A 14,948-nucleotide genomic window follows, 5' to 3' on the forward strand; every position below is an offset into this window, starting at 1 on the left:
TCCAGGCTACAACTCCAATTGCTTTCCATGTGCAGTTTTAATTCTTTTTACAATACTTAGATATAGAACGAATAAACATATTGAAGGTGAAGATTTATCGAAATGTGTCCATCTCCAGAGTTGCCATGCTAACCACACTGACATTTTCCGTATATGTATTATGTAAATAAGTAAGTCCTCGTGTCTGGGTTACAATTCCTATTGATCTGCATGCACAGTTTTAGTTTTTGGTGGATACATAGATACAGGTGTATCGACGTAGGACATCTCAGCTTTTATCTCGTATGTGGTTATCAAGGCAACTAAAACAACCGAAAACTTTCCTTTTCTCCTATATGTGAATTAAAAAGATATAATTTCCTCTCTTAACTACAACTCCAGTTGTTTGCTCATGTAGATGGGAGTGCTAATGGATACATATATACAGGGGTGACCACGGACGTTTGTATAAATATTTCCTTCAGTAAATGCTTACGTCACGTGGCTGTCGTGATCATTTTGATTTTTGGTGCTTACCTGGCTTCCAGAATAATGCTGGGCGCCGTCGTATAAGTGCAATATTCTCGAATACGGTGTAAAACAGCAATGCAATAAATAAATATAAGGCTGGAAGTTTCCAAATTCAGTTCACCCCTTAAACCACTGTTTTATTAACAAAATAGAGAAAGTGTACACAAAGTGGTTATAACACTCAAATTTATGTACTTTTTCAGGCATATCTACTTCGAAGCTGCTCTACAGCTTGCTTGATGCTTTTAACTTGGAAGGTAAAATCTAATTAATAGCTAAACTTCTTTACTGAATACATGAAAGATATAAATGTGAACTGAACTGAGTTCCTATAAACACTCGTCGCTGAACATGAAGCAACGCCTTTTAGCACAGAAAAAAGTAGCAGAAGGGAGCATAATGGAACTAAAATGCATCAATTTTATATACGAGACAAGTCACATGTTTGAGATGGAAGAGCACGATCAATTTATGTATAAAAGGTCTAAATACAAAAAATATTTTCATATCATTCATCATCAATAAAAATTCCTATAGCTTTATTCTTACAATACATACGATCAAAAAATGGAAACGCACGCTCTTTTCTTGGAGACATTTTGGGATTAGATGAAAATGGTTGTTATTGAGCGTGTCATAAGCTTCAAAGCTGAGCTAAAGTTGTTTATAAGGTAAAATATGAATGTACGGCTTTGAATTCAGTCATTCAAACCTTAACTTTCTTATCCAATCAGCCAATCACCTTGTAAGGCACTCCTCAGAATTGCTATTGATTGGCTGAAGGCGACGAAATTAGGCCTCAGGTTGAAGGTTTCTGCGGAACACACATGCGTGCTAACAAGCTGCATCTTCAATGATTACACTACTGTATCAGTATTCAAATTCAGCCTAGCATTGTTTATTTTACAAGAGAGAACATTTAAACAGCGTTGATTCTACTTCTCGTTAGAAAAAATGGTGAAATGACTTTGGCAAAACAATTAGACTGTCGCAAATATCCCACAGTAAACCTAATGTTCCATATGGGTCGAAATATACCAAAATAAAATGTAAATCAAAGATAAAAAGATTTGCACAAAAGACGAGTCGCTGATATAAAGCTAAATAAAGTTACTGAACCTGATATTGAAGACAAAAGGATGAAACTTTATACATTAAATGAAATCGGTAAGCCAAGACATATTGTAATTTAACTCATTTATACAAGGAGCTGATAGATTAATACGCACTACTGGCGTTCAAAACCTGGTCTCGCGTGACTTGGTGAGATCTTGCGCGAACTGACCACATCTTCTGCCGATGCAGCGTGTACGTGGTTTAAGATCACGTGAACACATCTAGAATTTCGATCAGTTATGCACTAGTTGTGACTGAGTGGCACGTAGATTCTGAATATCCAGTTGCAACTGTTCTTTGCGGACAACAGCACTGTCAATCCAGTCTTTCTGCGCTTGAACTTTATTTCGCAGTTCTGTCACGACTGCCGCCAGCTGCCTCTGATCAAAGTATTCCCGATTAGCTTGAATCTCGTCCTTCAGTTGCTGGATTCGGGCAACGTCGATCTCCTGTAAATTCTGCAACGACTGTAGCAGGCTTTCGGCTCTGTCCTTTGTGATGGAAACTTTAGTAAACGCTTCCTGGGCTTTGAGCTTGGCAGCCTCGGAACTGTTTCGGGCTTCGCTTAGCAATGGTTGCTCAGATTTGCACGTGCTATCTCCAACCTGTACGTAGGTGCTGTTAGCGGCTATGATGCGTCCGGCCTGAGTCTCTAGATCATTCAAAACCCCACTGGAATCCGTTTGTAGTTGATTGGCCAGATCATTCACGGGAGATAACGCCTGTGAAGTAAATATCACAAATTTTGTCAGGCCCGGTGGCTGCATAGCATTCTGGCCGCAATCTATTTGAGGGTTTGTAACAGCACTTAGGTTTGATTCATCGAAGAATGCCTGTCACAAATACGCTGAGTACAAAATCAAATACATTTAGCAACATATCCACAGATAAATTTACATTTAGCAACATATCCACAGATAAATTTACATTTAGGAACATGTTATACACGTACAATTAACCAAAAAAAAAGAAAAAAAAACCCAACGAAACATATGTATGCATATTTAGCAACAAAGCCGATAAATGTAAAATGTCAACAAATTAAAGATCTCGTGTTCTGTCACTGGAGGTGTTTACAGGAAAACGAATTAATGAACGATTTTGTCACACATGAGGCTCTTCCAGACATTTTGCTCAATTTATCTCTTTCTGATTTTGAAAAAAGTTGTATGGTGTAACACTTTTATTTTTCGCTGAATTTCCATCATAATGCTTTGACTTTTTTCATATATGTAGCTCAATACTTCCATTAACAGGCTCCGATTTCCCAATACAAGTTTCTCTTTATTTCCACTAATGTAAGAGTAAAAAAAAATTTAAGCATTTAGGAATACGCTCAAGATATATATATATATATATATATATATATATATATATATATATATATATATATATATATATATATATATATATATATGCATATATACATATGCATAATTGATATAACGAAATACGCGTCACTTACATCCCGTTTTGACCTTTGTAACGCCTCTGCAGTCATCATTTGCTGATGGGCCAATTGTGCGTTGTTAAAGGCGACGCGAAGCTGCTCCCTTAAGGCTTGGGCGGTTTGTATGGCGGCCTCACTGAGGTTGCGGATTTCCATTACGGTATTCAGGGAATTCTGAGCTTGCTGCTTTAAATCTGAAAAATTCGGGGCAAGGATCATGAGTTGCGGAAAATGCTGTATTAAGTACATAATATCATACTTGTTATCCTATTTCTTCATGTCAAGCAGGGATTGTGCTCTTTGTATTCATTTTGGAGCGTTGTGGATTACTCTGCAAGCCATGGTGTTGGAACGACTTGGGCACAGGGTCCAGTTTCTCAAACCGGTCGTAACGTTATGCCTGACTAATCTCCAAGGCGTGGCATACTAAAGGCATGTGATGCCTTGGTATTTGCGACCGGCGTAACGTGACGACCACTGAGGGACAGCCCACAGTTCCACAGAGCAATCCCAGATGGGTGTAACCAACAATTTTAACAAGAGCGAATGTGAATTTCTGTTGCTTTCTACATTGTGTTGAATCGAATGTTAAAACATTTCTTTTTAATTTTGGTTAAGTTTTGCAGTCAGATATTTTAACCTCGGGGAAAAGCGTTCATGTCGTCATGGTATTGGAACTTTTGTAATTTGCAAAACTGGGCAAAGTAACTCAGCATTCAAACGGAGTGAAAACTCACGTCTATTCATTCCCCTACAAGACGTCTTATTACCCAGCACCAAGCAAAACTCAGTGCAATATTTTCTTTATTTTATGGCATATTTTCAGCAAAGTGACAATACTTACACAACGACGCTAATATTTTATGAAGCCATGCCTGCATCACAAAGAAAGTAATGTCCAGTTTACCTAGATATTTATCATAATGCTGGATAGGAATTTCCTTTTGCGATTTTTTGGATGCTTACAGCTCCCCGTTCAGATGCTCTCCATCTTAGCATACAAATTTTCCATATTTTCAAGTTAAAGGCTCCGTACATCTGTTTGTATTTACTTTAACTGATCAAAAAAGGCATTTAGGGCACGTCGCCGTACGTCTGGAATCTCGGAGCTTCCGGGGCCTCGGTGGCCCTGGATACTAGCCTATAATTGATGGGATAGTCGTTCCGCATGCCTATGTACGACCTTAGCAGCTCTCCACCTCGCTGCCCACAGGCCGGATTACGCTGGTCGGTATATGATAAACAAGTAGTATGGAAGCGATCCGAAAACTACATCTGTGCCAAAATGTGCAGTATAGGCCTTCTTCACCACAACCTTGTGGATGGCCTTATTTTTCTCTTAAAACACGTTCAAACACTATATAGGGTCTTGCAGCCCCTGAACCCTCGCCTCATTGGTTGGGATAATGCACGACCCCCCTCCCCCCCCCCCCACACACACCGCAACTTTTCCATTTGCTTCCTACAACCCTGTAAGTCGTTGGGGTCGCCATTCAAAGGCGTTCAAAGCGCCAAGGACACCAGCTTAATATCAGAATTTATTCATTGGTTTGATTGGTATTCAACGTCATACTAAGGAATTTTCGCTTACATGACAGTGGTAAGGTTTTTAGAACAGATTTGTCCGCCATATTGATGGCTGAGAGGTGCCCTATAACGAACGTTAGACTACACAAACAGCCAGACCAAGCTCGTCCACCTTTTATAGTCAACAAAGTTTCGTGATCAGCGTGAGGGTGGTATCACAAAGTAACCTGATAAGCATGTGAGGCCTCGTGCGTCAAGTTAATATTTCATCGAACTCTCCAAACCTGGGCACGGGTTGCCAACAAGCATTTCGACATCTTTATTCAAAGATTTTACCTTAGAAAACAGACTCACTAAACTCACAGAATACAAAGACTAAAACCATACTCACCAGCAATGATAGCGCTAAAACTTAACAATGTGCTCCGCATATCTTCTGCTGCAGTAAACGCATTTGAAGCCATGGTCGCCGCTTCCTCCGCGCGCACAGCGGCTGACCGAACTTGTTCTAACAAAATTTCTGATGTACTTAGCACGACCCGGATGTTTCCTAATAAGTCAGCTGACTGTGTGACGGCTCTGCTGACCTGACTGGTTAATGTCGTGCTCTGAGCGTTTTCTAAAGCCTGTAAAAGAAAAGGACAAGTCAACAACATCCTTACCTACTTGATGAATTGGCATCACATGAATGCTTTACCGTGGTGTTTGTAGGCTTTCCAGCTGAATTTATGGTGGGAGGGAATCGGGTACAGCCTGCGGGAAACCCACGACTATCCACAGGTTGCTGAAGAACCTTCCCAGGTACGGCCTGAGAGGAAGGCAGCATTAGCTGGAATTGAACTCACAGCGACCGCATTTGTGAGAGGCTACTGGGTCATTACACTGCGCTAACGCGCTAACCAACTGAGCCACGGAGGCCCCAAAGTGACATCACTTCCTGCATGCCCTCATCGTGAGGCAGTGACCTCTTCTAGATTTCTGTACAAAAGTAGTAGTTGCGATGATGTAAAGGTGGAAAACGCAACACCAATTTCCAAAATAACCACCAACACAAACCAAAACGAAATAAAAAAGCATTTAAAATAAGAAAAGTCGACCATTCATTTCCTTCCGGTGCCTTTTATTTTAATCATTTTGTAAATAAGTTAAGACCAGTCACTCGCAAACTCACTCACTTGGTCCACGTTTCAAATTACTCGCTTACTCTTGAGAGGAATACAAAGCTAGGTTATTTTTAAACAAACCATTTTAATAGGCAAAAGAATCAGCAAAGAACAAAGATTTTTCACATGGTTACCTTCTCTTGATTTGCTTATCAATATACCAAAAAGATGATATCAATCACTCGCACAAAGCATGGGTTGGATGTGAGGTTGTCCTGATTTAGAGGAAATACGTTAGTTTACCTGTTCTCGTAAGGACTGGGCTGATTGCCGGATTTGGCTTGCTTGGGACTGTAGATTCTTGGCCACACTTTCACTGGGGACGGCCAGATTTGCCACTTGTTCGTTGATGGCAGTGAAACTGTCAGTTTGGTCCTTCACTCTGGTTAAAGATCCGGCAGCACTACTGTTGATCATCGTTACCAAGCTATTGAGCTGGTTGACTGATGCTTGCAGTGCCCCTACCCTGCTCGTGACGGCGCCAAGAGCGTTTGAGGTCTGCGTTGCCATCTGTTGCACGAAAAGGAAATATACTCCAAGTTATACTGCGGCAAAATGCGAGCTCAAGAAGTAATGTTTAGTTTATTTTCAAAAAGCATTGACTTCGCTTAATTCTAGGCAAGTGACGCCCAGTAAATTGCAGTTACCATCACTGTATTATTTCAAACTTAATTCTGCTTAAACCATGGTGTTAGGGGCAGTGTAATTTACCACTATTTAAGCATTATTTGCATGAACAGTTAGAATAAATCCGTGACTGAGATAAATAGACCCGACACAGTACGTGATCATTTGCCAATCATCACCGCTACTGTGGTTTAAGTCTGCATTCTGCAAGTCATACATGATAAATTAGACCTACACAGACTTAAGCGTAAGCTGGGTAAAATTAGATTTATTTATCTATTTATTTTATTGGCGTTTTACGCCGTGCTCAAGATTATTTCAGTTACATGACGGCGGCCAGCATTGTTGCGTGAGAAACAGAACTACATAACGCAACGCTCATTTCTTCACCACGAAAATACGAGCGAGGGTCACGTAACGTATGGTTCCTTTCTCCAGCAATCCACTAATCGCCAAAGAAACTTGGAAAAGCGACGCATGGCTCCACAATTAATGTTCCAAACATGGTTTAGCGCCCACTCTCTAGGTTCTTGTCAGTAATTGTGTTTGCGTCTTTGTCAGTGACCTATGTAACTGAGTTTGCGCCCTGGTCAGTGACTTATGTGATTGTGTTTGTGTTCTAGTCAGTGATGTACGTAATTGTGTTTGTGTCCTTGTCAGTGAACTAAGTAATTGTGTTTGCGTCCTTGAAATCAGGGACCTACGTAACTGTGTATTTGTCCTTGTCAGTGACTAACCTAATTGTGTTTACGTCCTTGAAGTCAGTGACCTACGTATTTGTGTATTCGTCCTTGTCAGTGACTTACGTAACGGTGTTTGCGTCTTTGTCAGTGACCTACGTAATTGTGATTGCGTCTTTATCAGTGACCTACGTAATTGTGTTTGCATCCTTGAAATCAGTGACCTACATATTTGTGTATTCGTCTTTGTCAGTGACTTACGTAATTGTGTTTACGTCCTTGAAGTCAGTGACCTACGTATTTGTGTATTCGTCCTTGTCAGTGACTTACGTAACGGTGTTTGCGTCTTTGTCAGTGACCTACGTAATTGTGGTTGCGTCTTTATCATTGACCTACGTAATTGTGGTTGCGTCCTTGAAATCAGTGACCTACGTAACTGTGCTTGCGTCCTTGTCAGTGACCTACGTAATTGTGAACTCGTCCTTGTCAGTGACTTACGTAAATGTGAATTCGTCCTTGTCAGTGACTTACTTAACTGTGCTTGCACCCTAGACAATGACTAATCTAACTGTGTTTATGTCTTTGAGGTGAGTGACGTACGTAACTGTTGTTGCGGCCTTGTTAGTGACCTACATGATTGTCTCTAAGTCAACGTTATTTTCCAGGAATTGTAACAATCAAAAAGAGGGACCCAACGGCCATAAGTCTGCAGCGGTATGGTGATGGTCTGATCGATGAAATGAAGACGATCTAGTATTTAAAAGATCTTATTCCAACCACACATTTTACAACGACAATAGACATTGCATACATGGGAATAACCAAAGGAAAAAAAAAACAAGAAATAGAAGAAATCCGAGCAGTGCAAGTCCATTAAGATTTGATTTGGTGCCTGTATGGCTGTAACAGAACATTTGTATGAACAAACCTCCAAAGATGCACTGGACACGTTATTCGCGTCTGTCACCACATTTTCTATCGCAGATACTTCCCCATCCAGTCTTTGCAGCTCATTGGCTGTAGCTCCAGCCATGGTGCTGAACTCCTGGTTCATGGACACCAGGGTGTTCACCAGGTCCGTTATTTTCCTAGACTCCAAACGCAAGGCTGAAATGATACACACAAATTTACAATCAGTTTAATAATTAATTTAATTCTTTGATTTTTGGGTAATGCCAAACTCAAGATTCACTTCTAAGACGGTAGCCACTTTCACGAGTGGAGGCAACCGGAGTTCCAGGCGTAAACCATCGACCATTGGCAAGTTACTGACGACCTTTCCCAGATGGGAGACCGTATAGACAAGTGTACTCCAATGAACGATAGCAGTGAAAATCAATTTGATCAAAGTGAATTAAAATTACATTTCTCGGTGTTGGAAGTTCGAATACAGCTCCCGCTGGTTATCCTTGACCTTAATTTAGAATGTGTGTCGTATACCTCGTGTAATGGGGATTGGAGGGACAATGCCACCATAATCCTGAAAGTCGTCCCTTACGTTTAGGTAAAATGTTAATGAAAAGGTTGTCAAATACCAATCACATATACAAGCACCTGCCCGGTTTTCTGCTGAAATGACTCCGGAATAGATGGGCACTTAAACATTGAAAGTAATTTGCGTATTGAAGGAGAAGAACATAAAGTAAACGAACAAAATACAATGGTGCATGTAAGTGACAATAATACCGATTAACACTAAGTTGTTGGTATTATAATAATTCTTTATTTTAGACTGAGTTGTCCACATCATAAATAATAGAAAAACTGTACAAAGATGTAGAGTTTAAGTTACATGTATTTGACAGATATAAAGGCACGATATAGAAAAGATAGTTTCTATCGCTAGTGAAACAAGAGGCCTGATGTGTGCTAAATACATAAAACTACACTGACACTTGATTCAATGTCAAGTAATGTTCCCAGTAGGTTAATGAATGGCAAACATAGTATATATGACATGGTATTCATTTGAGTGATGTTTTACTTCGCACCAGAGAACACATTTCACTCATAAGAAGACGGCCAGCATTGTAGAGGGAGGAAACCGAGCAGAGATCGGGAAAAGCACACGACAACCTGCAGGTTGCTGAAAGACCGTCTTAAGTAGAACTGGAGAGAAAGCCAGCATGAGGTAGACTTGAACTCAGAACGTTCGCATTGGTGAGAGGCTCATGCGTCGTTATAACGGTATCTCACATGATATGATATAACTGGTGGGCTAACACTTACCTTCAAGTTGCATCAAAGCTGTATTTACGGTTCCTTTTATTGCATTGACAGCGCCTTTAGATACGTCGACATTTACACGCGCTTGACGCAGCTCTGACGCTATGGTGGCGACGATGGCGGTATTGCCTTCAAGGTCAGCCAACAAGATGATGAGCGTCGCATTCAAATCAGACAGCGTGTCAGCTGTTGTCACTTCCATGTTCTTTGCATCGTCCACCTAACGAAAGAGCAGTTACATAATTTCTTAGTGTTTCCAAGCTTGCTGCTGTATTCAAGACAGGATGGCATCAATGTCTTTTCCACATGGTTACTTTGCATCTGACACCTTACGGGAAGTACAGCTTTTAAACATTAATTTGCTCTCAGATTCCCATAGTTTACTTATTGCATTCAAATTAGACAGTCATATAATGTGATTTCCGTGCTCAGTACATGTTACATGAATTATAAACATCAAACAATTGGTGATTTTTTCCGTATGGCCAAACCAATTTAAAATGTTATTTACTTTGATTGATTTGATTTAATTGGTGTTTTTTACGCCGTATTCGAGAATATTTCACTTTTACAATGGTGGCCAGCATTATGATAGGCGGAAACTAGTCACAGCCCGGGGGAAACCCACGACCATCCACAGGTTGCTGCCAGACCGTCTCACTTAGGGCCGAAGAGGGAGTCAGCATGAGCTGGACTTGTTTTTAACGAGCAGAATAAATCAGATACCAATGTCGGAGAAGAGTATAAATTTATTGAGAAATATAATAGAAATTTGTGGAAAATATGAACTCGGCAAATTTTTTGTTGAAGGCATGTGTGTCTAATCAAAAAGCCTGAAAAAAAAAACAGGAAATTCACAAAACCCCAAGGTCAAACAAAATAAAAACATTGATTTTTACATTTAATCCATTTTGTTCATTTTTTCGTGTCGGCTCGCCCGTTAACTAACTATAAAAAATATAATGAAATTACTAAAGTGTAAAATCTGGCAACGATAAAAATTCCTGGAAGACTTCATGTCTCTCCCACTTATCTTTGCAAATGGTTAAACAACATTCCCTCTAACGCATATAGCTTCATGGTTATTATGAACTTGGTTTCTTTGGCACAATCAGAGAGGGCTCGCCTAAATACGTCTTGTTTCTGCCATTCAGCTGACACATCATTCATCGTTTAACGTAAACAGCTGTGTTCTTAAAATTCTGTTAAATGTCAACTATGATTCTCTTCTGAACGATTGGTATGTTGTTCATGATCAGTTTGACAAGATGTTCTCGATCATGTTGAACACGATCATGTTGACATGATCATGTCGACACACAGGATATGTTGACACGATGTACACGATCAAGTTGACACGGTGTACGCGATCATGCTGACACGTTCCACGCGATCATATTGACATGTAGTACACGATCATATTGACATGCTGTAGACAATCATATTGACACTTTGTATACATCATGTTCAGATGTAGTGCACGATATTGTTGACGCATTGTACACCATCATGTTGACATGTTGTGTACGATTGTGTTAACATCGTGTACACGGTCATGTTGACATGCAGTCCACGGTCATGTTGACATGTAGTCCACGGTCATGTTGACATGTAGTACACGGTCATGTTGACATGTAGTACACGGTCATGTTGACATGTAGTACACGGTCATGTTGACATGTAGTACACTGTCATGTTGACATCTTGTACACGATCTTATTGACACGCTGAACGCAACCAAGTCGATACCTTTTACACGATCTTAGTTTATTTATTTATTTGATTGGTGTTTTACGCCGTACTCAAGAATACTTCACTTATACGACGGCGGCCAGCATTATTGTGGGTGGAAACCGAACATAGACCGGGGAAAACCCACGACCATCAGGTTGCTGACAGACCTTCCCACGTACGGCCGGAGAGGAAGCCAGCACGAGCTGGACTTGAACTCACAGCGACCGCATTGGTGAGATACTCCTGGGTCATTACGCTGCGCTAGCGGGCTAACCAACTGAGCTACGGAGGCCCCCACACGATCTTGGTGCCATTTTGTACAAGATCATGTAGACATACTGTACGCAATGACGTTAAACTACTGTAAACGATTGTCTTCCTCAATTTAAACTGAAAGTGGGGACTAAATGTTGTCTTTTCACCTCAGGTTGTTAACTAATTCCTAATTGAAACTTACAAACTGCTGCAGATCGTTCAGATCTGTTACAGCCTTATTGAGTCTTTCAGTAAACCGCCCCAATTCCGCATTCTTGTCGTTGTCTTTCAGCACTTGAACATGACTGGTCAGGTTATCTCTCATCTGCCTGAGCTCGTTTACCTCCGTCTCAACAAGGACGTAACAATCGTCACAAACTGAAACCAGAAAAAAAATTGAGCCTGAATAAAATGTATTGATTTTATAGTTTATCAGAGATTATTCCTGGAAGTATTCATTTAATTTTCATTTTAATTCAGTTAATTCAATTTCATATTATTTAATAATCTTTCTGTTACATAAACGGCGGTCTTGTTGACGTCTAGAGAAAACACATCGATTCTCCACCCATATGACACGATGATGTAACCATTTTATTTGACATTCACGCCACGAGGCCCGAGTCCGGTACAAATTCCAGGCAAACCCCGTGAACTCCCTTGAGTTACACTGTGTGAGCGTGCTACTCTGATCTGCAAATACATGTAGGCTGAAGACTGACATCACCTCAGTTTTTAAACTTTGTATTCGTTTGAGAGCAGCATTACAATGTATAGATAGGTGTGAAAAGTTGATACAAATGTCCTGTTAAAACAAACACTGCTTCAGAAAAAAGACTAATATTAGGCATATATTTTCAAGCCTGCTTAAAGTGGCGTGTTATACTCACCGGTGCACCCTGCACTTGTTAGATTAAAGTAATTATCCTGGCAGACGTCACATTGTCTTCCGGTCACGTGGTCTTTGCAAGAGCACTTTCCCGTACTTTTCTCACAAATGGTAGCAGCGATGGTGCCAATATCATTGCAGTTACAGGCTGGAATATGTTTGAATGTTCATATAATAAACTGTCGTTAAGTAAATTAGATGACCTCGTCCAATTGTTGTTTTAATTTAATTTTTCTTGCGAGGTATGTAGTTTTCATTTCACTGATTTATCCATTTACATCATTGGAGTTTGGCTCCGCACGGAAGAATATTTCATTTATATGGCGATGGCCATCGTTTTGTTGGGAGGAAAGGGGACATAGGAAACCTATGACCATCCCCATGTTACTGGCACGCCTTCCCACGTCCAACCCATTTCAGTGACGTTTGCAGTCGTTAACTGTTGAAGTAAATGACATGAAAAAATATTTTTTATTCTTTAGTTTACATTTGTTCTTAAAATTCGAGATGAGTATGGAAGCCTCAAACTCCCACTTATCGGCAAAGTACACGGTTTGTGATCAAATACCATCGTGTCATGGCGCATGTCGTTATAACGAATCAGGTTCAATGTGGAGGAGTCAAGATATCACAGAAAAAATCCTGCATACATATTTATTTGTTTATTTGGAATGTTACGCCTTAGTCAAAATTTCTTACTCGTTCTATTAAAAGTTTAACTGATTTGTAGCAATGGTATTATACAAGTATTAAAGTGAACAAAACCGTTTAATCCCACAACATACAGGATGGAAATGTGGGACAAGTATGATGCTTTTGTCGTCGACTTTTCTAGATAATATCTAGAATCATGTTGAAAGTTAGATTGCTGTCTTTTCTTCGACGATGTTTGTTTCCTTAATTTCTGGTTTGTTACTGAAAACTAACTGGCGAGCATGTGTGCGTTAGAAGACCACAGGAATAGGGAACACAGACGCCGTTTTGTCAAAGTGAGTTTTACACTACTTCAATTATTGCAAAAATATCCTTATTTTCATAAATGAAGCTACCATAGCTAACCGCCCTACTGAAAGTTATCATGGTGACAAAATGTATTGAATTCACCTGAAGAAGAAATAGATTTAAAACGAAATAGTAAGACTGAACTGTTTACCTGTATGTCTTCTTACTGAGACGTAACACACTCGGGGTGATAGGCATGGTAATGTTACCAATAAATTTTTGGTGATACATGTGATATGTAACCTTAATGGGAAACAGCTCCATCTTACCTATGCACCCCTCTTTAAATAAACCCCAGTAGTTATCCATGCAAACGTCACATTCAGAGCTGTCAACGACGTTTGGGGCACACTTCTCACAGTTTAAGCCCTCAGTTCCATTCCGACAGTTGAGACACTCCCCAGTCGTCTCGTTACACAAAATAGCAGCGCCGTCTTGTTTGTCATTACAGTCGCAAGGGACGCAACTCTCAAAACGCGATGACGTGTTGGTGGGTCGTCTGTTGCCCTCAGAACAAGTCTCACACGACAGACCTAAAAGAAAGTTTGGAAAAGGACATAGAGAATTTCCTTTTGAGAAACAAATACCTCGACCTTTGCGAAAAACAGTGTGCATGCAGTCTGGCCAATGTTAGACCATCATTTAAGTTGATGAAAACCTTCGCAACTAAACACTTGTTGGAAATAATGGCATTCTGGCGTCCTGACGTATTATTCCCCCGATGTTCTTATCAATCAATGCGGCTCACACTTTCTCTATTACATCAAACCGTAATAATTTCATTTTTTTTACTACTAGTAGTGCTAGTTTTTTTTGGCCTATGTATTTCTGTGAAATTATGATAAATCATTCGGAAGACAAAATCTTTGATTAAAATTGGCTGCAAAAGTAAGCCATAATACTGCGTGATTTGAAATTCAGTTTTTAAGGTACAGTAGTTTATGATAAATTTTATGTGTTAAATGTTACATATTAATATTTTATAATATATTATATACCATATTATAATACTTTATACTAAAAATCATAATTAAACACAAATTTTACGAGGAGGCTGCATGAATAAAAATACGTTTAAAAACTTTCACACTCTGGATCCAATTTGTTTTCAGTTTAAGTAAACCTTTTGAGCGTACATGTAGACTAAAAATGTGAGTCAACAATATCGTGAGCTGTTCCTGTAAAATAATAATTAAGGCCAGATTGTAATACAAGTCAAATACAACGCTGACTAAGCATGTATCTCACCCAAAATATATTTGGGAATCCAGCTCTCCTAGCTTCCGCAGGATTTCTCCGGGCTGTCTAGTTTGCTCTGCTCATAAACCTGACCTAATGCTACACTTTCGTTTTACCAGTACATATTAAAAAGACGTGTCTTTGATAGTGCTTACCTGTTACCCCTTGAGCAGGCTCACAGCTGCACTGCTCGACGTAACCAACCGGCGGGCGACCATCCCCCTCGATAGCCTCGGCAGCTGATTTCATCTGGAAGTTCCTTACGGTCACGATGACGGGATCGTACAACTTCCGAACGTAAATCGCTTGAAGATCAGCCAAAGTACCTGAACAGGGAAAGTACGTGAAATATGCCGTCGTACATGCACTACATCTGAATACATGAATATTAATGAATCAATCAATCAAGCAGTCTCTGGGTACTTATATCAATTATTTCATTTATTTATTTATTTATTTATTTGATGGGTGTTTTACGCCGTACTCGACGCCGGCCAGCATTATGGTTGGAGGAAACTGGGCAGAACCTG

The 14,948-nt window shown here is 39.9% G+C and overlaps 1 protein-coding gene across 1 annotated transcript in view; it reads right to left on the minus strand.

The window, feature by feature from the left end:
* Positions 1–633: 633 nt before the first annotated feature.
* LOC135480118 (laminin subunit gamma-1-like) overlaps positions 634–14,948 on the minus strand; it is a 55,759-nt gene continuing 41,444 nt past the window's right edge. The window contains exons 17-26 of the mRNA XM_064759881.1: positions 14,574–14,744; positions 13,449–13,712; positions 12,179–12,325; positions 11,491–11,666; positions 9,303–9,519; positions 8,002–8,180; positions 6,010–6,276; positions 4,995–5,229; positions 3,092–3,270; positions 634–2,348 (exon numbers count right to left, since the gene is read on the minus strand). Of these exons, the coding sequence (XP_064615951.1) occupies positions 1,860–2,348; positions 3,092–3,270; positions 4,995–5,229; positions 6,010–6,276; positions 8,002–8,180; positions 9,303–9,519; positions 11,491–11,666; positions 12,179–12,325; positions 13,449–13,712; positions 14,574–14,744 (2,324 nt within the window). The 3' untranslated portion in view covers positions 634–1,859. The remainder of the gene's footprint in view (positions 2,349–3,091; positions 3,271–4,994; positions 5,230–6,009; positions 6,277–8,001; positions 8,181–9,302; positions 9,520–11,490; positions 11,667–12,178; positions 12,326–13,448; positions 13,713–14,573; positions 14,745–14,948) is intronic.

The sequence above is a fragment of the Liolophura sinensis genome, chromosome 13 (assembly GCF_032854445.1).
Source record: "Liolophura sinensis isolate JHLJ2023 chromosome 13, CUHK_Ljap_v2, whole genome shotgun sequence".
NCBI lineage: Eukaryota > Metazoa > Mollusca > Polyplacophora > Chitonida > Chitonidae > Liolophura > Liolophura sinensis.